General features: G+C 44.7%; 1 protein-coding gene across 4 annotated transcripts in view; it reads right to left on the reverse strand.

Moving 5' to 3' along the window:
- Positions 1-25,956, reverse strand: part of DPP6 (dipeptidyl peptidase like 6) — an 846,033-nt gene that overhangs the window by 230,872 nt on the left and 589,205 nt on the right. For all 4 annotated transcript variants that reach the window (XM_031455765.2, XM_031455767.2, XM_064487178.1 and 1 more), the window contains exon 4: positions 2,790-2,884. In XM_031455765.2, the coding sequence (XP_031311625.1) occupies positions 2,790-2,884 (95 nt within the window). The remainder of the gene's footprint in view (positions 1-2,789; positions 2,885-25,956) is intronic.

Genomic DNA, 25,956 nt, shown 5'->3' on the forward strand with positions numbered 1-25,956 from the left:
CTCCAAAAGAATGCAAGTAAAGGTGTGAACCGGGTGACAACCACCATGGAATGCTAAGTGTATCGGGGAGCTCACAATGTAAAGGTCTGCGGTATTCTGAAATTGGTCATGATTTGATTTCTACCATTTGGAGGTGCAAGAGGGGACGCCTTCTGGTCGGAGGAACCTGTTCAGGGGCAGGTGAGACACCTGCAAGGAGCCCAGCACAGCGCCGCTCGCATTTGCATATTTGCATATTCATGAACTACCTGAAGGGCCCGACGGCTAGTGTGCGCATTCACTTGCATCCCTTTCCATCGGGGAAAGAGCCGGTCAGGGAAGTCACGGAGCCAGAGGAGGGTCACGGCAAGGCTGGCTGGGACGCCCTGACGTGGCCTTGCGGGTGAAGGGCCCCTCTCGGCGGCGGCAGGGGAGAGGGAACAGGGTTGAGATCAGGTTGTGGGTTGGGACCTTAAACTCCCGCGGACGTGGGCATTCACCGCTTCAGGGCCGCTTCTCTAGTCTCAGATCGTTGCTCAGACGTCGCCCCGCTCTCTTCCTCAGCTTCCTCCTATCATTTAAATAATCTCAAAGCGTCTGGGTTTCCAACCAGAAGAGAACAGCGGGGGAGCCGTCCCTGGAAAGGCCGGAGGACAGACGGACGGACCAGAGCCGCTCCCCGCCCGGGCCGCCCGCTGCCCCAGCTCCCGCGCCCTCCCCGAGCAGGGGCGCTGCTGGCCCTGGGCACGTGCATGTGCTTGACTGACGCACGGTGCTGCGCGCCGGGCCGCAGAGAGGGGGCAGCCCCCGCGGCTGGGGCACTGCGGGCGGGCGGGCGGAGGAGGCAGCAGCTGGACCTCGGCGGAACCGAAGCCCAAGCAGCTTAACCGGCGCACAGACGCAAGCCCGGGGCTCCGTGTTCCAAACGGCGGCGCCGCCCTGCGGTGACTTCTCCTCTTCCCTGCATCCGAGGTCTGTTTACTTAAAGGCGCATTGACACGGAGCTTTGAGACAAGAATAACCCGGCACGACCGTGAACGGTATCCCTCAGGCCGTACACACTGGAGGCTCAACAAATGTCTGTACTGTGAGTGAAGACGTGGCATTTTAAGAAGAAACTTCATTGTATGGAAGAAGCCTTCCGATCTTCAAGAGGAATTCTTGCATTTTTCTTTACCGAAGGTGGTTTCTGAAGTCGCCTTACTACTTGGCTGAAACAGCTTCAGTTGAGATACACGAGCCGTCATGAGCTGCTGGTCTGGGAAGGAGAAGTCCGCTCCTGTCCCTGTGTTTCCTTGAGGTGCAGCCGTCCGTACGCAAAGCACCCGCTTTCCCTGAACGGACATCCTCCCGGGAAACACCAATGGTTCTGACATTAAAATGTACTTCTCCTCAGCAACAGTCTGCACATTTTCTCCCCTCGATTAATATTAGAAAACCTTTTCTGCATCTTCAGTATTTTTAAGTGGGTTGAATCAGATTTTCTTAGGGGAGTAATTCTACCAAAGATGGTTTTTAATGCAAAAATGCAGGCGCGTCCGTTCTTTCCGGATCGGGTCCTATTTTGCAGAATACTATTTAATTCAATAAACTTGTCATTTTGGGAACCGCAGCATCCTACAGCCTAGCTCGGCCTCCCTTACCTCAGCAAACAGTCTCTGTAAACGGTGGGATCTATTCCACACTAAAGCTCAATAAAATGTTTATTTTTTAAAGAAAAAGGTATCGTTACACCAAAAAGAAATGAAGAGAATTTAAACAGCAGGTTACATGTTCTTGAGGCGAGAGGGGACCAGATGGCATGTGCACCGGTCAGGGGAGGGGGTGGCAAAGATGGAGACATCTCTCTTGTCCCTGGGACAGAGGCTCCTGGGACCTGCCCGAGTCCTCACCCAGGGGACTCTGAGCCCCTCGCTCACTGACCGGCACAGGGTCCGTATCTGTAACACCAGCCATCTAATGTTTCCTCTGGTCTCCTCTAAACCCCAGAGCGTAGGATTCTAGGATTCCTGTGTTTCTGCCTCTCACCAGAAGCTCATCCTGACTGATCTGATTTAGAATTTATGGCCCATTTCAATTCTCGCCTGTAACACAGACTTGGCCCTACCGCTCTCCTTTGATTCCCTCAGAGCATTGGACAAGAAAATGTTCGACTCCGGAAAGCTGAAGGTTTATTCTTTCTAAGGATGAGCATGACCATATGAGAAAAGAGTCAATTCTCTTTAAATTGATTTTTGGTATGTAAATTCAGTCAGTTCTTTAATAAAGATCTTTAATTGCATGTGAACTCCAAATCTTAGTGTCATTATCTTTGGGAAAACAGGTTTTCCCAGGTTATAAAGCAGTAGCATTCACATCGACTGGTACCTGCTCTAAGCATAAACATCACTTACTGTCATCAGAGTAAGTGCAGTCGGTGCCCAGATCAATACTCCCTGTACATGAGAAGATGAGGTTTTTTTTTTTAATGAGATGGAACACATCCTCCTGAAGTATTCGCTGCATTACTGCAATTGTGCTGTAAATGTGCAAAGCCTTAGGACTTCATCTTTCAATTATGTATGATATGCAACACTCGCTCCCAACACCTGCAGAGAAATTTCCCGTATACTCAGAGAAACTGTGCTTTCATCTTCTTAAATTAGTGGGGCTTCAATTTCACATTATCTTTAGCCGCTCAGCCTTTAGAATTACCAGTTTATTGCTTCTGCTTGGCTATACTAAAAGTTGAAACCTAAAGTCATTTTCTGCTTTATTGACTTGCAGGAGGGAAAAATGAAATTACCCCGGTCATTAAAGAGAGTACTTACAATTTTTTTGCCTTCTATTAACACTGTAGAAATATTTGTTTCAACATTCCGCAGTATCACATTTCCCTTCTGTTCTCTGTAGATGAATTCTTTATCTACAAGAGAGGAAATAAAAGAGAAACATGAAATATCAAGGAGCTCACTGGCTTTGGATGGACACTTATGTGAAAAGAACTGACTAGTTCCAACAGAAATGTACCCCGTGTTTCATCCAAGGGTCCTTTAAATACGGTGAAATAGATTCAGCGCCTTTCAATTTAACGTCATGGGAAGCTTCTCTCTGAACCTCTTCTCCTCTACACAGCGACACGTCACGCACAAGCACACACATAAAAGTTTGGAACATTCTAGAATGTCCTTGAGTGGGACACGCAGAGTGGGCTCACAGAACAGAGTAAGAAACCTGCTACCACAGGGGTAGAAGACGGTTGGTACTAAAGGGCCTGATTTGCTGCATCTGAAACTCTGGGTAAGTACACACACAGAAACCTACACCCACATCCTGCAGAACCGTTGTCACTCTGTCCCCAGTGTCCTTTGCTAATCCCAGAGGAACTGGCAGTTTTGCTGTCATGCATGTCTTTGAATCTGTACCTCGTATCCTCAGTGACACAGGTCCTTTGTTTAATCAACTGAGTTGTTAAAGATCCCCGTGGAAAGTTAATGGAGCGCTTCCACTGAACGGCACGCGTGTACAGGCATGGAGGCATGTCTGTGTGTGTGTGTGCGCGCATGTGTGTGTGTGTGTGCGTGTGTGGTGTGTACACTTCCTACAAGCCAAAGGGTAAACTCTCTGAAAGGACTGTAGGTGGGGAGGCAGGGCACACAATAGGGAGGAGAAAAAATACTACCTTTCTGAGTGAAGGTGGTAACATTGAGCCAGTGTGAAGGTAAAGGCATTTCTCACTATAATCAGTCGATCAGTGAAAAACACTGTGCAGACTGGATTGATTCTAATGGTATCATCATTCCTCCTCTTTCTTTTTTTTTTTTTAACATTTTTTATTGATTTATAATCATTTTACAATGTTGTGTCAAATTCCAGTGTAGAGCACAAAAAGAAGAGGTTAAAGTGTCACTTTATGCCGATGACATGTTACTATATATAGAAAACCTTGAAAGGTCCACATAAAAACTTCTAGAGCTGATTGAAGAATTCAGCAAGGTAGCAGGTTACAAGACCAACATTCAAAAATCAGTTGCATTTCTTTACACTAACAATGAATCAACAGAAAAAGAAAGTAAAGAAACAATCCCTTTTAAAATAGCACCCGAAGTGATAAAATACCTAGGAATAAATCTAACCAAGGAGGTGAAAGAATTATACACAGAAAACTATAAACCACTGATGAAGGAAATTAAAGAAGACGTTAAGAAATGGAAAGATATCCCATGCTCTTGGATTGGAAGAATCAATATTGTTAAAATGGTCACACAGCCCAAGGCAGTCTACAGATTGAATGCAATCCCTATCAAATTACCCAGGACATATTTCACAGAACTAGAACAAATCATAATAAAATTTATGTGGAACCATCAAAGACCTAGAATTGCCAAAGCATTACTGAAGAGAAAGAAAGAGGCTGGAGGAATAACCCTCCCAGACTTCAGACAATACTATAGAGCCACAGTCATCAAGACAGCATGGTATTGGTACAAAAACAGACATGTGGACCAGTGGAACAGAATAGAGAGCCCAGAAATGAAGCCACAAACTTTTGGTCAACTCATCTTCGACAAAGGAGGCAAGAATATACAATGGAATAAAGACAGTCTCTTCAGCAAATGGTGTTGGGAAAACTGGACAGCAGCATGTAAAGCAATGAAGCTAGAACACTCCTCTTCTGTCTTTAATCTTCTTCACAGAATTACATTCGTTTCTGTTTTCTTTCTTTCTTCTACTTGCTTTGGCTTTGATTTTCTCTTTCTAGTTTGTTAAGGTGAAAATTCAGACCTTTGGTTTGACTCTCCACCTTTTTACTAGAACTATTAAAGCCAAAAACGTCCCTCTGTGGATGGTGTTGGCTGCGTCTCACAGATCCTGATGGGCCGGATCATGGTATTTTTCAGTTCAAGTTATTTCTGATTTTCCTTGTGAAGTCTGCTTGGCCCAATGACTATTCAGAAACATGTTCAATTTCCAAATATGTAAAGTTATTCTGGCCCTCTTATTTTTACTGATCTTCAATTCAAATTCATTAGATTAAAGAATACCCTGTACATGGTTTTAGTCTCTTAAAACTCACTAAGACACTTTGTGGCCCACAGTGTGGTCTGTCCTGGTAAAGCTCTGGACGCACATTCAGTGACATTATTGATATGGATGCGTTTGGTTTATCATCTTTTCCTGTTTTTATTTTTAGTTTGTTTCTTTCCTCCTCTACTTCCTACTTCCTTCTTTCTTGTCTCTTGACTTCCATGTTGTGTTGGAGTGTTTTTTAGCATTTTGATTTCCCTATTCTCAGCTGTGTTCTTTGCCTGCCTTTTAGTGGCTGTCTCAGGGATTATAACATACATTCACCGTATACTTTCAGCATCCACAGAGAGTTACTAATGTACCACTTCTCATGAAATATGGAGACCTGTCAAGTTTTCGGGTTCACACCCAGGCCCATGCTGGGATAGCAGTGCTGTGCATTACAGTGACGGCCTGTATGTATTCCACAACACTATAATTATTCTTTATAACAATATTATTATTTACAAAGAAATTAAGAAGAAAAAGTCAAGACAAAAATTGCCTTTTGCACTACTATCCACGATTTACCATTTCTGATGCTTTTTAATTCTTTATCAGAAATATGTGTCCCATGGGCTTGCATTTTCCTCCTTGAAGAACTTCCTTTAGGGTTTCTGATTATATGAATTGGCTGACAACCAACTCTTCTAACTTTGTTTTATCTGAAAGTCTTTTTACTTAATCTTCATTCTTGAGAGCTATTTCTCTTAATATAGATTTCTAGGTTAATCTGTTTTCGTTTTCCTCTTAGCATTTTGAGGTTCTGTTTCACTCTCGTCCGGTCACCATGGCTTCTAACGAGAAGCCAGCTATTAATTTAATTATTTCCCTGCATGTCGTTTCTGTGCATTTTTCTTTTGCTGCTTCCAAGAGTTACTTGCTGTCTTTGGTTTGCAGCAGTCTGACTGCAGTGCAATTCAGGAGGGGCTTCTTCTGTCTCTTTGATGTTTGCTGAGCATCTAGTATCTGCAGACTTATGTCTTCATCAAACCTTCAGCCATTAATTTGCCAAATACCTTTTGTCGTCCTTCATCTGTCTCCTCGCTTCCTGGGATTCCCGTTTCCCATGGATTGGGCAGCCTGACGTCATCTAAGTCTCTGAGGCTCTGTTCATTAAAAACAGATTTCTCTCTTTTGATCCTGAGTCATTTCTGTTGACTGCCATCCAAGCCACTTTGCCCTTCCTTTGTCATGACTCTTTGACTAACAAATACACACAGTGATTTTCTTAAACTTCAGAATCGGTATTCTTCTGTTTAGGAATTTCCACTTGGTTCTTTTCCTCGTTTCTGTTTTTCTGCTGAGATTTCTCTGCTGAGCGTTTCCTCTGTGGAACTCATGCTCGTGTTAACTCACCGAGGATATTTACAATAGTTCTTTTAAAATCCTCGTCTGTCAGTTCCAAAATCTGTTTCATTTCAGAGTCAGACTCAATTAATTTTTTTTTATGTTGAGAGTATGTTCCATTCTTAAAAAAGAATTCTTTGTACATAAGGTAATTTCACAGTATATTCTAGACGTTATGGGTTACCTTCCAGACATTCTAGGTTTTGTTAGTATTCTCCACTGCTTTGCGATAGCAGGCCATTTTTTTTTGCTAGGCCTGGATGGCCACCTCTGTCTTTCTGGGCAGCGTCTGCACCCTCAGCTCAGATAGTGTATCTGGATGAACTGCTGGGGTTCTCGTCACGGAGGTTTGGTTCACGGTCAGTCAGATACTGCTGCACCTTTCAGTTTTATTAATTCCTGTTCTACCTTAGCTCATCATCCCCCATTCCTTAACTTTTAAGTTTGACACTTAGCTTATCAATTTCAGCATTTCTTCTTTTCTAATACAATCTCAGCTGGTGCTGTAAATTTTCTTAATGACCTCTTTATTTGAGTCCATAAGTTTTAATGGGTGGTGTTTTCAGTACTGCTTAGTTCTGTGCATTTTTGGTGTCTCATAATCTCCTCTTCAACCTGTGAATTATCTAGAAGTTCCAGTTTGCAAATGTGTGGGAAACATTCTCATCTACTATCATTTTGTTACTGACTTGTGATTGCCTACATGCAGCCAGAAAAGTCTGCAGTATTAATTCTTTGAGATTTGCTGAGACTGGTTTACGGCCTGAGGGTGTCTATTTTTGCAAAGGTTTCTTGAGAGAATGTGTGTCCTCTAATTGTAAACTGAGCTCCCCGTGTGGCACGTGAAGTAACCAGGTCAGCTGTAGCTTCACACTGACTCTCACTTAGCTACTATTTTGTGTGTCTGACCTTTCATTAAGTAAGACTGTTGGATGGAAAATTTCTAGGATAATGATGTTTTGAGTGACTCTCTCCTGGAGAGCTCCCACATTTTGTTTCACATATTTTGTGACTATTTTGTTAGATTAATGCAAGTGTAGAATTTTCCTCTCTTCCTGGAGTTTTGCAACTTTTCTAACTACATTTTCTCTCTCTCGTAATGCTTTTTAAAAAAGGACAAGTCTTTTGCAGAACAGGTGAAATAATAGTACATACAGCCTCATCTTGCCCACGTGGAAAGTCAAGGAGGTGATATTCCTGAGACACGTGACGTGCCCACAACCGTCCCGGCTCCAGGGCTCACCGCGCTGCCGTCACCACCCAGCAGAGGAGCTGGACTCACCCCTGCCTCCCTTCTGTCTCCCATCTCCCGCATCTGACCCTCGCCTGCTCATCCTTCCTCTGGAAGACTTCTCGAACCATCGCTTACTGCTCATGTCCAGTGTTCGTGCTGTCACCCTCGCCCTCACCGCTCCAGGGCCTCCCAGTGGGACTCTGTCCCATCCTCTAAGCCACACTTCTTTAAAAAAAGTTTTTTTCTGCCTCCTTGGCAGAGACCACATGGGCCAGACTCCTTAGTCTGATACCCAAGGCCTGGCATGCTCTGGCCGGGGCTTTTCTCCCCTGTTAATCTGTCCTCCCCCACTGAGCACCCCAACAACGGCAGCCTCTCCTGCCTCCCCGAAGCCTCCTGCCACCGCCCTTCCCTGCGATGCCCACTCCCCACTCCCACCAGGTGAAATCTTCCTGGGCTCAGCATAAAAGGGCTCTCCTCTGTGAAGGTTTTCACGCCCCTGCCAGGTGGAATCAACCCCTCTCTGCTGACGCCGGGTGTTCATTCATCCTGCTTCATGCCACCACAGCGGGCTGGTCACTTGTCACTACAACTCTCTGTCTGTCTCTCCCACCAGAGTCACGATTCCCAAGGGAGGAGGCCACTGCTCTTTGATTTCCTAACACTTAGCAAAATGACTGATACGTACGTAGGTGCTAAAATGATGTATGATGAATGAACATACCCCCCAATTTTTTTTAGAATAAAGATTATCTTTTAAAAAATGAATTAACCAATTCATACTCTCCTGAGTCTGATTCACCAAATATCCCACCTCCTTGAGAAACAACAAGCAGAGCTCCTTGGAAAGCGCGGGCGCTCTGCCAAAGGGGGTCCCATCAGAGGCGACGTGAAAGGACGTCGGGAGGAACGCGGCGGTTTTCTCAGATTGCACCTTTTGCGCCTCCGTGTGAGAGTCTGTTATAGCTGTTTTTTTATCCCCGTCACCGCGGTGCCAAAGGTGTCACAGGGGAGCGCCCCTGAGTGCTGAGGCCAGGGAGGGAGCTCAGTGGGGATTCTCGGGAACAGAGAGAGTGAGGTTCTCAGCAAGAGCTGCCCAAAGAAATGCCTGCACACCCATTGGCTAGTTGTTTTTCATACATCAAGTAGCCAGGGCTCTGCATTTAAAATATATCATTAACTTAATTGTTCTGTATACTATAGTAATTCTTCAAAGCTCAGAAAGTTAAAGGAAGAGGAACAGGTTGCCTTGGTCGCACAAAGAGTGTGATTTCTTTTCTTTGCATTTTGTTTCCCCAAGTTGTGACACAACAATACACAGCAACGCAACAAACTATTATGCTTACTCTTCCGAAAAAGAAGATAAAATTCCAGTCATTTACTCTGAGGACCATATCAGCTCACTTTATGTTTTGCTTATTTTTGCTGAACAATAATGTATTTTTCAGACAGCTTCCAAAAGTCTTACCCACCGTGAAAATTTTAAAAATGAATGCTATTTCATGGCACTACAAGATTTCGTAAAAATTGACATGATCTAGTTCTCATTGCCAAGTATAATCTGTATATGCTGGTTGGCTTTGAAGAGCATATTAGTCCTTGGTTACGTAAATGTTACAAAGAATCGATGTGCAGAAATAGATTTTAATTTCTGAAACAAATAGTGCACATGGTCAATGCAGTAGATTTGATTTTCCCCTTGGCTGTCTTCTTTTAATTATAAATAGCTGCCAATAGAAACAATGTTCTTCCCATTTACTGCTTACTTTATTTTTCTGATATAATTTATCTGTATTTATATATGTTCTGATAACACAGAGCATGTATTTCCTAAAAAATGTAAGAGCATGTATTTCCTAAGACAGTCAATACCCATATGATGGTTATAAAATATAAACCCCAAACACCCCCACTACAGTCTAGAGATACCACTGCCCCTCGAATGAAGTTAGGGTTCCTTCTGTGAACAGTTGATTCCCAAGTCTGGACAGGAACGACACGGAAGACCAAGGAAACTATCCAAGTCTATTAGGACCAGGTCACAATGACTCAGGAGCCACCTGGAGGAGGCTCCCACCTGCCAAAGACTGGATGTCTGAAGCATCAGTAAGGATAGCTGCAGTGGATTAAAGCTCATGAGCGATGGATAAATTCAAGAACTTAGAATGATGACAGAGAGACAACCAGCTCGATTCACCATCATCACAGAACACTCATACATTAGCATGCTGTTTAAAAAGTGGTAAAGAAACAGAAAAGCATCAAGATTTCCCTTCTTTCCCATACAGACTGTATCCTTGGGTAACCCAGTCACAGACAAGGGCAAGTGCCACCCTGTGGGAGTATTCCAGTTACCAGTGGGAAAGACTGATGGCACTAGAACATCGCCATTCTGCAGCGTCTAACGCTTTAAGGTTCCGACCAGCAGGGCTGCTGCACCACAGAAGGAGGGGCAATTAGCATCCACTGCCTCCTGAAGGAAGAAGGCGACACTGCTGATCACGCGCTACCAAAACCAGAACAGAACCCCGCAAATCCAGTCAAGCTGCTAGACCCAACTGGAGCTCACAGGAAGCAGGGGACAGAGGAGCATTCTGACCACTGCCACAAGGACACGAGCAGGAGACTCTGAGAAACTACAGGGAAAATGACCTGGTTTCTTCAAATCGTAATGACACTTATATGACAATGGGAAATGTAACCACTAGTAAGATTACTAATGTTATTAACACAATTAGTAGGATAATTAATGCTGATGAGAAACTATTGCTTTTGGTTGGGGTTTATTTTTTCTCTTGGTGTGACACGGTCCTTTATGTTCTTCTATAAGGTAACAAGTTCGTATCTTTGAGAGCTGTCCGTGGTGCGACGCGGAGGATGAAATGAAACGGCGTCGGGGATCTGCTTCTGGCCGACAGGCGTGGGGGGACAGGAGGGCAGCACACAGCAGGGAGGGGCCTGGCCAACAGGAGATACGGCCGAAGGTGCGCTGTGGGCACACAGGAGTTTACTTACTATTCTTTTTCCTTTTGTTTAAGTTTAAATGCCTCTATAATTAAAAGTTAAAATTGATTCTAAACTTCAAGTAGTTAAAAACGATCATGCAGCTATCACGAGACTAAAGCTACGCTGGCTCATTCCCACATTTTGTCCTTTCTTGGGCGTTGGCAGAAATTTGTAGTTAACAAAAACTCATGTGATGTTTTGGTTGCAGGCAGCTCGTGGTTGTGTTTTCATCATGTTTCTCCAGTGCCCACTAGGCCATAGAATAAAAGTTCTGCACTCTCTCCCTCCGAAGTCAGGGGCCAGGGAGAATGCGCCGTAACCAGTGGTGCCCTTCAGCCCCGACGCAGACCCACGGCCTCCGGCCACGGGCGACTGCTCCTTCAGCTTCCAAACAGCAAGGCTTGGGTGGAGAGTCATAGGAAGAGACGACAGTAATTAGAAAGCTGGTACTAGGATTTACCTTACTTTAGGAAACATAAGCCGAATGCAAATATTTTCAGTTGGACCACATTTATAATCTAGAACTATGGCCACTAGCCACGTAGTCTTACTAATATAAAATTTTTTTATTCTTATTTTTTATTGAAGTGTAGTTGGTTTACAATGTTAGTTTCAGGTGTACAGCAAAGAGATTCAGTTATCCATACACATACAAATATAAATATATGTATTTTTTCAGTTTCTTTCCCATTACAGCTCATTACAAGAAACTGAATGTAGTTCCCTGTGCTCTACAGTAGGTCCTTGCTGTTTATCTATTTTATGTGCAGTAATGTGTGTCTGTGTATCCCACGCTCCTAGTTTACACCTCCCCCCCTTTCCCCCCGGTAACCACAGTTTTCTACGTCTGTGAGTCTATTTCTGGTTTGAATATATGAAAAAAACTCAAAAGTCCTCAATGCTCCTCACATAATGGTACTTTCCGCAGCTGGAGGTAACTATTACACCAACTCCTTACTCTGAAAACTGGTCATTAAAAGTCAATAACTAGGGTGAATCCTGCTTTTTCAGTAGTTTGGGGACCCAAACAGCCCGTTCATGAGGGAGAGCGCCTCCTCCCAGAAAACTACCCACTCTTAAGTAAAAAAGGAAGGACGAACTTAGAAAATCACCATTTTCAGAAGAAACGATGAATTTAGAAAATCTCCACTTCGCAGCCCCTGGTGAAACGCCTGATTCAGGTGAGGACCCTCAGCGGGCGCTACACGCACTCAGAGAAGAGGCGATGGGAGGTTCTCCTGGTGGTGCCAAAATGTTACTCCAGAGGAAACACGCCGGTGTCAACGGGGAAAACTCAGACTCATCGTGGAGGGGCTTGGTGGTCACCACCCTCCCACGAATCAACCTCAGGGTCCCTAACAGTGGGGCAAACAGCAGTGGAGACAAACACGTGAAATTACTCTGTGAGGAAAGAATCAGGCAAACCCAGGACATGGGAGGTTCCACTGCACGCCGGCCTGATGGGGAAACACCACATCAGAGAAAAAAGAGGACTTGCCTTGCAGTAACAGAACTTTAGAGGCATAATCAAGGAGACTTAACACCTCCTTAATTTGATCCAAACTGGGAGAAAAAAGCCACAGAAGATATTTTGAGAAGGAATGAGGAAAACTGAATATGGCCTGGGAATCTGGTGATCTTAGGGATTTATTATCATTTTTTCTTACAGCTGATAACGTTGCCGGTCTGTGGGAGGACATGCTTTTGGAGATACATGCTTCAGTCTTCAAGGGTGGAAGAAAATGACATTACAATTCATGTTTAAATATTTTCAGCAAAAAAAATGATAGAGTGATAAAAGTGTTAAAATGATAAAAGTGCTGAAATTAACTGGTTTTATGGGTGTTCACAGCGCTGTCTGTCTACTCCGCTCTAAGGGAAAAATGTTTCATAAAAAAGGAAGGAGACCACATGATGCAGCAATCCCACTCCTGGGCATGCGCCCCCCAAACTGAACACTAAGTAGAAAAGACACTGCACCCTCATGTCACAGCCGTGTTACTCACAACTGCCCAGACATGGGGGCAACGTTAGTGTCCACCAGCAGAGGGAGGACTGGATAAAGAAGGTGCAGCCTGTACACACTGGAGTACGACTCAGCCATAAAAAGAAGGAAATTTGGCCGCTTGCAGCAACGTGGATGGACTTGGAGGGTATTATGCTCAGAGAAATAAGTCAGAGAAAGAAAAATACTGTATGATGGCACTTACATGTGGAATCTAAAAAACCAAAACTAGCGAATATAACAAAAAAAGAATCAGACGCACAGATACAGAGAACAAACTTGTGGAGACGAGTGGGGAGAGGGTGGGGAAGGGCTAAGAAGGGGCAGAGGGGTCAGAGGTGCAAACCGCTACGTGTGAAACAAGCTACGAGGGCGCCCTGCACGGCGCAGGGAGCGGGGCCCGTAGTTTATAACAACTGTAAATGGAGTATGACTTTTACAACTGACTCCCTGTGCTGCGCACCCATAATACAGCATTGTGCATCAGCTATACTTCAATAAAAACGGTAGAAAAGGAGGCAGAAAATAAAACAACATGGCCCCCGATTGCTAGGAACACACAGCAGGGTCAGGCGGACATAAGTGCTCTTCCCTACGGAGCACGAACTGAGATGCTTTTAGGCAGAAAGTGGGACGCGAGCAGAGGCTCTGAGCGTGCGGGCAGGACAAGGGAGACGCCCGCGCGGAAGGCCACGCGGCGCAGCCCTCGCGTGCTGATTTTGAAAGATGGAGATGCTTTGGTGGGTTCTGGGTCCGATGTCCAGCAACTCTGGAGCAAGGCTGCAGTTGAACATGTGTGTTAAGGTCTGAAGTAGCCAAAGGGTTCCAAAATTAAAAAAAAAAAAATTTTTGTACTCTGGGTTTTCATTTTGGTATCACAAAAATGTCAGAGGGAGGCGATGTTGGCTCAAAAATGCCTTTCAAAGAGCAAGCTTTTCTAATTACACTCCTTAAGTGCTAAGTCACTGCCTGGCCCCACTAGCCCACATGGAACCAAGATTCCCAGACGAGATCCTGAGACCTCGGGGCTCCCAGCTTCACTCCACCAGCACCACCGAGCGAGAAGCAGACGCAGGCACCATCGTCTGGGTCATTCGCTCCCTCCGGCTCGAGGGCCTCTCACGGACTCTTGGTTCACACTTGTGCCAGCGACTCTACGTCTGTGGCAGGACAGTCTGACTGGGACGTCAAATATGTCTCACTTTCCTGCAGAATCTTGAGAATGAGAATAAATTACAAACACGGCAAGCAATCCCTTCCCCCTTTCATGAACGCAACCAGGGTTACTGTGTTCTTTAAGTCTGAGGCAATGAAGACGGATCTGCTCTGGGAAAATCTAAATTCTTGGCAACAAAGAGCTGGATGGTCTGGGGCTGAGATGCGTAAGTGCGTGTGCACAGATGGAGGGCAGTGGGTGATTAAATTCCGTGGGCTTCAAATTATGATAAAATGACACCACAATATCCACTTTTACAACTTGGGTAATTACATCGACAAGTACTTCCCAACAAATAATGGCCTCAGCCTGGAAATCACTCGGAGAGTAGCTACATTTCAAAGATGACATGAGTGGCTTTAAATTTCACTTAGTTTTCATCACGGGATCTGAGACTGCCCGATTGCACCTTTGATTAATGGACTGCCCAAATCGCTTTTAAAATCTTTTAAATTTCCATTCTTCCTATAGGGAACAACTTTTATGTGCCACAACAGAGCCCTGCTTAGATTTCTAAATAGCTTATTCTACCAAAACCCCACCAAAAAGCAACAAAACGCTTCTTCCTGTATTAAACACTGTCAAACATACGCTTATGTGGCTAAAGAAAGGAAAAACAATTTGCCAGCAGAATTGGGATTTGTTTTTTCAACTTATTTTTTCATCTGACATGATCATGAAAGAAAATACACAGGTAAGGAGGCTTTCAAATAAAAAGATTGAGGGGAGTGAAAAAAAAGAAAGATCAGGGAAAAAGTCCTTTGTTAATAATGTATTTTTAAAAATATTTATGATTAGTTGGTATAAAAATCTGAGTCCTTGAAGGGACTTTAAAGTGGTTATACCATAATGGTTCTATTATTTAGTAAACCTGACTTAGAACAAATCAAGTATTATGAAGGCGCGCAAAATTTCAAAAGACCGTGAGATGGGCCAAAAGACCCCTGGGTAGCCTGTCCTCAGACTATAAGCCATTGTACGCTGGACCCTTCTGGGCTCCTTGGTTCTTCAGACGTTCACTCCTGTCCTTGTCCTGGTGCATTTTATGAGTCTGAAAGTTGTAGAAAGCTGGCAGTGTTGCACAGGATTCTTGCTGATGAGCTGCAGATGGATTTTGCCTGGTGGAGATGCAACTGAGCCCTCGGCCCGACAGCACCGCCATGGAAAAAGCCAACTTTCCAGCAAATTCACTTTCGCATTTCTGATCGCCCACGTATGTGTGTGTTTTCTCTCCCTTCTCTTCAGATCTCACTGGTTCTCTCCTTAATTCGTGAGCTAAATATAACCTTTGACATACGTTAATTTCATATGAACGTAATGTCATGAGCCTCGTGATTCTTACCTTCAAAGAATTCTTCTTCAACACAAGTTCATTACGTGCAAGATACGGACAAAATTTCACAGATGGGCTACGAAAAACATCGCTAAACCACTTGAAATGTAAATTTGGCTAACAATTTGTTTAATAATGAATCAACTTCCAAATAAAACCTACTATTTTTTAGAATACCAATTTTTATCAAAATCAGTTATTCTTCAAATGTCCTGAACCATTAGTGGATTCTGAAATTTACTGGTCAGTGAAAAATGTTGCTCACATCATTCCAGCACCATAACTTATTAGTAAATCAGTAATTACTTCTCAAACCCCATCCCCTCCAATATCATTCACGGTTTTGTGGGCTATCATTTTAATCACAGCGCTAAGAGCTGAATGAATGCTAACCTCTCTGCATACTTTCATCAACAGGGGTTTGATGCCAACAGGTATTTCCACTACAAGTGCAGAAGACATATTCTTAAAATAACCTCACTGTCAGCAGGCATTATGGTAAGGCAGCAGACTACTGCAGAAAGTTATCTCAAATTTTATGTCAATATTGTTCACCCTAAATGATTATTATGGAACAAATTAGCAAATACAGGTACCTAGAGGTCAAATCACCTTACTTCAGGCTTCTGTGAAAGAAACCACTTTCTGCTGACAAAGACTAATAAATGGGCTGAAAGATAGAAATTTGACAATGTTTTCCTTCAAAAAGAACTCTGATGAAAAGTGCCAAAGGTAGTAGACGGCCTGTTGGGAAAAGCTTGGTAAAGGAGTCTGGGAACCAGGCTTCTATTTCAGTCTCTGCCACAGACAGGATATACTGGAAGCATGCAGTCAAACTTGAAGCAGTGTCCTTAAGGGACACAGCATGCTATTCTCCTTTCCTTTTTCATACCTGCCAGCAGGAATGCTTTTATGATGGTTGGAGCTAGAGCAGCCATCTTGGGCCTTTTGGTGATCTTGGAAATGGAATCTAAGAGCCAAATAAAGCATTGGTCCTACCTCTTGACTTTGATGTGAGAGAGAAGTAAATTTGACAAATACATTTCTGTCTTGTTTAAACCAGTATTGTTTTCATTTTTATGTTGCTCAGAGATGAATCGAATCCTAAGAAAGAGATCAGATCTAATCTCGGGTTTGGAGTCAGAAGACGAGTTCTAATCCCACGGTGGTGTTATCCTGACTCAGGTTACCTCCTCTCTCAATCTTTCATTTTCAGTACTACTAAAAGGCCTTATTTTTCAGAAAAGGTAACTGGTGAGTTCAGCCATATGGAGGCATTTTGAAAGAAAGAAAAAAGAAAGAAAGAATAATTTGTATAAATCTAAGCTGCTATCACCACCTGCAACACTCAGATCTCTGCAGAGAACAGTTATGACTTTCTACTAACCATTCACCTATTATTTTATTTGTAAAGGAAAGAAATATTATGAACCATGTTGCAGAAGAATTTGGGATAGAATCTTTGGGGGGAGAAAAAGCCCGCCTCTGCACAATTCTCGTCCTTCTGACTTAAAAGCAGACAAAATAATTCAAAATGTAAGGAGGAGGCAGGCTGATGTCCCACACAGAATGAAGACAATCATTACACGAAGCCATCCTGTCTATTCATTGGGGTGGAAAAGCAGAAAAACAGATGATTAGAGGTTCTTCCACTGTCCCGGGGAAAATGGGCTGGTACCCTTTGGAGGAAACATTCACTCCTGCAGACCTGCTCAGTTGCGACTGTCAAGCCTCCAAGTGCCTGATTATATAGTGGATACCGGCGGGCTGTTTCTTTCGGAGACGATCTGTCTTGTGTAACACGTATGAGACGTCAGTGCCACGGTAAGTGGCTGCCTGCGTCTGTCTGCTCAGTAGAAGGTGAAGCCTCATTGCACAGTGTAGGGGGAGGTTCTGTCTGTCTGGGGGCGGTCCTGTCTGTCTGAGGGAGGTCATGTCTGTCTGGGAGGCAGCCCTGTCTGTGTAGGGGGCGGTCCTGTCTGTCTGGGGGCGGTCCTGTCTGTCTGGGGGCGGTCCTGTCTGTCTGAGGGAGGTCATGTCTGTCTGGGAGGCAGCCCTGTCTGTGTAGGTGGTGGTCCTGTCTGTCTGGGGGCGGTCCTGTCTGTCTGAGGGAGGTCCTGTCTGTCTGGGGGCAGTCCTGTCTGTCTGAGGGAGGTCCTGTCTGTCTGGGGGCGGTACTGTCTGTCTGAGGGAGGTCATGTCTGTCTGGGAGGCAGCCCTTTCTGTGTAGGGGGCCGTCCTGTCTGTCTGGGGGCGGTCCTGTCTGTCTGGGGGGCGGTCCTGTCTGTCTGGGGGCGGTCCTGTCTGTCTGGGGGCAGTCCTGTCTGTCTGGGAGAGGTCCTGTCTGTCTGGGGGGCGGTCCTGTCTGTCTGGGGGGCGGTCCTGTCTGAGGGAGGTCCTGTCTGTCTGAGGGAGGTCCTGTCTGTCTGGGGGCGGTCCTGTCTGTCTGGGGGCGGTCCTATAAAGCAGGCGCAGCCCTCCGAATTACGCGCACCTGCCCAGCCCCCCCTCCAGGGGACGGGCTTTGGAAGATTACCAAATGACGTCACTATTCTAAATCTGTCCCCTGTCTTCCGACTCGGCGCTGCCCAGCCTTTCCCTCCGGGCTTTGAACGGCAGAGGCCCCGCGGGGATTGCTAGAGGAACGCGAGTCAATTAGGGAGCCAGAACCGATGGGTCTGAAAGCCGCCGAGCGACCAGGGAGGACCCAGAGCTTGAGCGGGCGGGACACCAGTCGCACACGGGCATGAACATGCCACAGTGGCCACAGGTGAGGAGGCCCCGCGCTTCTCTCCTAGGGACGTGGGAACCCGTCTCTGACGGTAGATCATTAACCCGACATACTAGAAAATCCCCCCCTTTCCTAACTGCGTACCCTTAGACAGGGTTTCGGACTTTGCTGTGCCTCAGTGTTCCCAACCGAGAAACAATGCGGACATGACTGACATCTCTCTTATATGACATTAGATAACGTCTACATCCAGCTATTGAGTACTACGAAGTATTAAGTCCTACGAATGCTGTTAACAGCAGACAGCCAACACCTGGGTAGTGCTATGGGCGTTCACAGGACTTCACAGGAATGCTGTCCATGTGGGACCTGAAATGATTGTAACCTGAGGGTCAAGCATTGCTGTGTAGTCCTTCTACTTCATGCGTGCCCAGCAGGACTGTGTGTTCTATCGTCTCAACCAGGATACCTAAAAGTGCATGTGGGAGGTGCTTTAATAATCACATCAGGGCAAGTGACGTGACCTGGATGTCCGAGTTGTATGAACACTGGTTTATTCCCCAGTTCAGCAGAGTTCAGGTGTTGTTTATGAATTAATACAGCTAGCATTGGCAGAAACAAATTTTCATATTTACCCAAAATTTTCAAAATTAAAAATCCTGACTTAATTTAATGGATATAAGTTTCACTCTGATGCATTTGCAATAAGAGGATAATTAAACTGGAATCATCAGGACTATAAATCTGACAATTACATTCCATGTGTGCCATTGATAAAGGCTCCAATTGAAAAAGCAACAGAACAACTTGCTCAAAAAACTGACTGCACTGTAATTTAACAAACACAGAATAAGGCTCAGCTAATCTTTCGGTTACAGTGTCTTGTCATCCACAAAATCAATGAATGGCGTTTCAAGTTGGCAGTGAAAGACATTGTTTTTATGCGTGGTGAAGTAGCACTCATTTTAATGGTACACATCTCAGTCAAAGACAACGTCGCAATCTTTGGGCAGTAATGAGTTCTGTCCTCTTAGCCGATGGGAGCGTTCGGCTCAATTTATAGCTATTGGTAGAGCAGACAAAGGTCATGACTGCATCTCATTTATTAGAGCTGCCTTTCTAAACAGTGGAGGTACAGGGTAAACGATATTGAAGTTGTAACCTGCAGCAGAATAGCTGTTTACTCTATTAGGGAATGGATTTTTTTTAAGTGCCCAAGTTCTATTGCTTTCCTTTTTTTTTTTCCTATTTCTGTTTGTTTTTGTTTTCAGCATGTGCAGCAGCTGTGATTTACACGTGTGCACTGTCATGTATTAATAACAGGCGTGGTGCCACAATCTCCTCGGCACGACTGAAAAGGCAACGTTTCCTTCCCTCTACTATCAACAGCACGGAATAACAAAGCAAAATTTCCTCCCACAAACGATATTTTACACCTTATTTATTCTACAGAATGAAATAAGGTCAACTAGATGAACATCAGTAACTTTCCTGTGGGCACACACACACACACACCCACATCAACCCAACTAGGGCCAATGTATCTGAGTTTATGAGCAGTGGACTAGCCTTCCAAATCCTGTCCGGGGTGGACTTTTTCAATTCATTTCATCCACCAAGTATTCCAGAGGTGCTCTCTGTGCTGGACCCTGCACACATGCTAATCTCTTACTGTGTGCTCGCCCCCACCCCCAGCAGCATGGGTGAACGTGCCCACCGCCAGACTCAAGAAGACACTCTAGGGTGCCTGCTAGACACGGGACATGATTCATTCTCCTCTCCCTTTAGCGGAACCACACTCTAATTCCAACTTAGAACATCAAATAATCCTTGACCACGCGAGAGCTCCCTTGAGCTGGGTGTTGCTAGGGAAGCCGCGGCACGCCATTGGCCCAGCTCAGCACCTTCTCCCCCATTGCCCACCCCTTGCTTGGTTCAGGCTTCTCCTTCCCTGTTGCTGCTTCATCTGTCATTCTCCTCCGAAGGGAGAGGCCATGTTATGGTACATTTTGATGTGTTTTCATACAGTCAACACATAATGGGTATTTTAAAAGAAAACAAAATTAAAAAGCATGGTAGAGAAAAGACTGGAAGCCTCTGAGTGAAACTGGAAAATTATGTATGGCGTTTTGGTGCTCTGGAACAACTGAAGACCTCTTGTCATAACAAAAACCCACCAAAGTGCTCCAGTGAGCTACACCAAAGACTCAGCTGAGCCCTGTGCCCTTTTAGCAATGCCACCAACTGTCGCTCAGATAGGAGAGCAGATTCTGCAAGTTTGACAGTTTGATTTCTGCTCATGTTTCTAGCCTATTCTGCTATCTACTTAAACCATCAGCAAATAAATACTTCAATTTTATTTTCATTTTTGAATTTCATGCATGTTCTATTTCCTATAATAGTCCCAGTTTTAATCATTACTCCATGTGCCACATCAAAGTATTGGGTCTTCAATATCATATGCTATCACTTATATGAGGAATCTAAAAATAGATACAAATTGTATTTACAAACCAGAAATAGACTCACAGACATAGAAAACGAACTATGGTTACCAAAGTGGAAAGGGTGGGGAGGGATAAATTAGGGGCTGGGGATTAACAGACACACATTACTGTATACAAAATAGATAAACAACGAGGACCTACTGTACAGCACAGGGAGCTGTATTCAGTTTCTTGTAATAAGTGATAAAGGATTACTCTGAGTAATAAATAATCTGTGAACTTACTCGGATCACAGCAAGTGCTCAATAAACATTTATCGACTCTAAAAAAATAGTACAGGGTCTTGTCAAGTGAATAAATAATTGTTCTTCCCCAAAGAGATTCGCCTGGTTGCTGCTCCTTCTTATGGAAATCAGCCATAGCATTCACCACACAAACCCTTCATGACTGTGAGTCATTTTCTTGAATCGGTTTCCATGGTCCGTTTCTCCCAGACCATCAGTGCCCTCCCTGGCTCTTAACTCTAATTCATTGTTTTCCTTTTGGCGCCATTTTCTCAGTGCCTTCTCAGACTGATAAGCACAGCCTTCACCTCTAGTCTTTTGGATTCCATGCATCTTGGATGCTCTCGTGTGTCTGTCTGAACCAACAACCACCAGAGCTTTGTGCAGGTGTTGAAGAAGTACTTTCGGAAAAGTCTTATGACATAAATTAAACAAAGCTGGTGACGCAAGAGAGCTTGGACAAAAATCTCTTGAGACGCAGTCCAAAGTTCACTGCAGCATCACCAGACCCAAGAAAGAGTCACTATTTCTATAGAAAAAAGAGAAAGGAAAGTGGAAAAGCTAGTAGGTCTAATGTGTACCAGGGACCAAGGCTGGTAAAATTCACTGTGTTGCGGGGAAATCTGCACTGCGGAATGTTAGAGCCGGAAGAAACGGTGGTGCTATCTCCACATGTTCAGTTTATTTATTTAAGGAATAGGGTCTAGTCATTCTGCTTCTGAATCGTCTTGCCTCTCAGTTTCCTTCTGTGGCCTGATGGTTGTGGAATGTGAAAAAGGAGGACAAGACGGAATTATTCAATGAGGAAGTGGAACACAAACCTTCAATCATGTGGTATTCTGGGGGGGTAGCAGCCAACCTCTTGAAAGTGCCACACAAGATTGCAAAAAGTAAATTTTATATCGGACCAGCCTAAAAAGACTTTCTAAGCCAGACCACCTCTGCGGCCACTTTTACATAATGTAGTGACAGATTGACAAAGAGAAACATTCTATTTGAATTGAAGAAGGATAATTGGGCATGATTTGTTGATTCAAACATAAAGGGTATTTTTTAGTTTAGGCCTGATTTCCTGGGTGGGGTTGTCAAAATGGCACTAAAACAGCATCGTGTCCTTAGGTCGCCTGCTATTTGGGGTGATTTCTGGAAACATTAAGAATTACTGAGGTGCACGTGGCAATACCGTAAAACACTAAACAGAATTACCACATGTTCCAGCAATTCCATTTCTGGGAATATACACAAAAGAAGCGAAAGAAAGGGCTCACACACAACTGTACACTCGTATTCACAGCAGGACACTCAATACACTCACAATAGCCAAAAGGTGAGAGCAACCCAGTTTCTATCAAGAGGTGCATGGGTAACCAAAATGCAGGCCAGACAGACACACACACACAGACACACACACACAGACACACACACAGACACACACACACACACACACAGACACACACACACACTGGAGTATGATCCAGCCTTAAAAGGGAAGGAAACTCTGACACCTGCTACAACATGGATGAACCCTGAGGACATGATGCTCAGTGCAATAGGCCAGATGCAAAAGGAAAAATACTGACTGTGTGGTTCCACTTATATGTGGCACCCGGAGTAGTCAAATTCATAGAGAAGGAAAGTAGGATGGCGGGTGGAGAGTCAATGTTTAATGGGGATGGAGTTTCAGGTTGGGAAGATGAAAAATTTCTGGAGATGGACGGTGGGGATGGCTGCACAACAGTGTGCATGTGAGACAGGCTGGGACCTGGGACCCTTTGCTGCAGTGCTCACACCTAGACAAACGTCTCCTTGAGCAACAGAGTACAAAGAAACTAGAAGGGACTGAAAATAACTGCACACACGTGCAGCTGGAGCAAGTCATGAACAAGATACAAAAAGACCAAAAACCCAACTGCCACTTCTGAGGTGTCTGGAGCAAAAGCAGAGCCCTGTGCACGTTCCCTGCACACAGCACCACCAAGGGGGCGGGCAGACCACCTACACCGCCCCTCCGGCCCCACGCATGGATCCACCCCTACTCTTACCCCGTTTCAGTGACCAGTTCGTCCTCCCTCAGGGAGTGAGCCAGAGAACCTATTACTTGTTTCACTCCATCCTGCTGCAGCAAGAGACCCAGCAGAGCCTCGTCTGAGTTTCTCAGTTAGCCTCTGACCAACTTCTACTGGTGACAGAGTCCAAGAACCTGAATCAGTAGCAGAAGGACTAAATGCTGCTAAACTGTGCACGTAAGATGGTTAAAACGGTAAATTTTACATTATATACACTTTACAACAATTGAAAAAAAAGAATTGCTGGGACAGGAAAATGGGTTTAATGTAGAATATGGGGAAAAGAAAGAGGGTCGGAGAAAGTGTACAGCTGTATATTAACCTCTTTTTACTTTCATTCAGTTCCAAGTTTGTGGCTTTGGAAATCATGGGTTCTGAAAAAAAAAATCAGCATGCAATTACTTATGCGAATGTAGGAAAGATCTGTGGGTCAGGGAAGCATTTATTTGACCCCTACACCAGCTCTCTCCAGCGTGCTGCTCTGAGTCACCGCTGGGTGCCACATGCCTGGACCCGTCGCTTGTTCCTGGATGACTCTGAGGGGCAGACAGAAAGGAAAGTGCCGAGGACCAACCAAGATGGTGGAGCTCACCTCCCACCACGAACACGTCAAAGATGCATCTACACGTGGAGCAATTCCCACTGAAAACTAACTGGAAACTGGCAGGAGGACTCCTGTACAACCAAGGCTGTTAGAAAGACGCACAGGTACCTGGGCCGAAGGGAGGAGAAGCTTTCAGGCTGAGGCCTGTGCCCCTGGGAAGAGACGCGGCAGGAAAGGGAGCTTATCTGGGGGAAGACCTGCTCTGGGGGGCGAGTGGTTCAAGCCACAGACTGGACATCCCAGTCCTGGGATCCTCTGCTGGGGAGACAAGCCCCCTCGGCTGGCTGGAGGACCACTGGGACTCAGGGCAGGGCAGCGGGAGCCCGGACTCCACTTGTGAAGAGCGTGCACGGGCTGGCTTGCCCCAGGTGCGGGGCGGGGGTCTCCTGACACCACGAGGAGACACTCCAGCCCCGTCCCCTCCACCCCACAGCCTCACCACCTGGAACCGGACTGGGGGCAGCACTGCCGGGGGGCAGACTTGACTGCGGGGCGCCAAGGCGACTCTGGGCATGAATTATTAACAGGGAGCATTAAGTGTGAATGAAACAAAAGTTCAGAAGCATGACTAGAACACAGAGAAAATCACTCTATTTACAGCAGACGTGGCTCCAGAGGACACTTAAAGGAATTCTGTAATTGGATGGATTTAGGGTGTTCAGGCCGAAGAGAAAGCAAATGATGAGTGATCATTTCTTTATGCTCTGTCGTGGGGGTCCGCACGTTTAGGGTGCTGGAAGGACACCCTGAGGATATTTTTCATACAACTCATCATATTTTTGTGCTAGCTGTTTGGGTCCAGCCCACCCCAGCCTGCCGAGCAGAGAGTGCTTGTTCCTGCTCCTTCAGGTCATGAATTCATCCCGTGTTCTGGAGTCTCACACGGCCATTAAAGTCCACCGCCCTGTGTAAAATCCAGTGACTGGCATCTCGGTCCACGACTGTTTCTATCCTCACAAAATCTATCAATCACCAGACGAGACGGTGTTCAGACAGCAGTTGGCCAAGCACGGAGTGCTCAGCGCAAGTCACTCACTGTCAGCGAGAATGTGTCATTGCCAGGGAAGATGACCTCACCCCCGTCCCGTCACACATGATCTCCGTTTTGTAACACAGAGTCAGAGATTTTATCTGTAAGGCAGGGTGCCTGGGCACTGAAGTTCGATGGTGACCATCTTCTGTAGAAAGAGCTACCCTTACACCCATCATCTCCTCCACAAAGACGATTCTCTTCCACAAATGGGAGTTACTCATTGCAATGTAAACGAGAAGAGAATGAAATGTTACTTTTTTGCTCACAATCCTCTTTTCTTCACCTGAAAGCCAGGTGCTTTAACATTCAAAGCTTCAGGGATGTGGCACCATGCTTGGTAAGTTTGAAGGAGAAATTACCATTAGAATTATCAATGGTTCTGTCACGAAAAAAATAACATAACACCTTTAAAGCACTTTATAGAACAGTCCCCAAATAGAAATACATGGGGACACTTTGGTTACCAGGAAGAGAGGAAAAAAATAGTCACTTCTGTGACAGGATTATCTGTAAGCCAATACCGAGCTCACAATGTGATTATGAAGAATCTGTCTCAGAGATTTAAAGCTTTTTCATATTAACTGGGCAAAGTTAAAACACGATTATGTTTAAAAGTGTACACCATTTAAAGAAAAAATGTATAATGTTTATGAAATGGGTGCCATGATTTTAAATTTAAAAAAAAAAACAGCTTTCTGTCAATGACCTCAGTGACTTTTAACTTTTGCTATTAATCATTGGACGAATTTTGTGCAAGTGGATTCCAGTTCTATCAAAAATTGCAGAACTGTTTATGCGACAGTTCATGGCAGGTGTTGGTCTAGCACACATCCAGAGGGCGGCGTTGCATAATTATTTAAATGTTTTAACAAATTCCGTTAAGATCACTCACAGCATGAAGAGAATTACATCACTAACGTTTGATTAAATCAACTTTATTTGAAAATATAAAAGCTATTAAAACACCACCACCAAAGGATTATAATATATTCGCTATAAAAGTTAGGAAACTGGAATATTTGTATGGCCTACAAGTTACATCAGGATACAATATACTTTATAGGATACATCATATGTTTACCAATCTGTTCTAGAATTGTGCTAAATTTTACCTTTTTTGAAAATTAATACAATCATTTCTGGGTCCCACCCCGCTCCAGTCTTTCAGCTCCTCCCTCATTTGCCCGCACCATCTTGCAGGTTACTGACCATGATTCTGCAATTTCCTTGGCAAGCTGGTTAGTGTGAGTTAGGAAAAGCATATTTAACTCTGAACAAAGCATCAGAAATGCAAGCTTGAGGCTCCTTTACCTCTGAATCCTCAGACACATGGACGGCCCTTCTGCTTGGCCTCCAGAACCAGAAATGGTGTTTTTAAACTGGCTGTGAACCCGGCTGTACGTGTGATACTCAGTAAGTTACTCAGCCTTTTTACCTCCTTCACTGGCCATTGCAGCAGTTCCTGTATACTCTGCAGACAAGTTCATTATCAAATGTATGATTTGCAAACATTTTCTCTCATTCTGTGGGCTGCCTTTTCACTTTCCTGATGGTGTCCTTTGAAGCACAAAAGCTTTTAATTTTGATGAAATCTAATTTATCTATTTTTTTCTTTGGTTGCT

Source organism: Camelus dromedarius, chromosome 7, assembly GCF_036321535.1.
Source record: "Camelus dromedarius isolate mCamDro1 chromosome 7, mCamDro1.pat, whole genome shotgun sequence".
NCBI classification, from domain to species: domain Eukaryota; kingdom Metazoa; phylum Chordata; class Mammalia; order Artiodactyla; family Camelidae; genus Camelus; species Camelus dromedarius.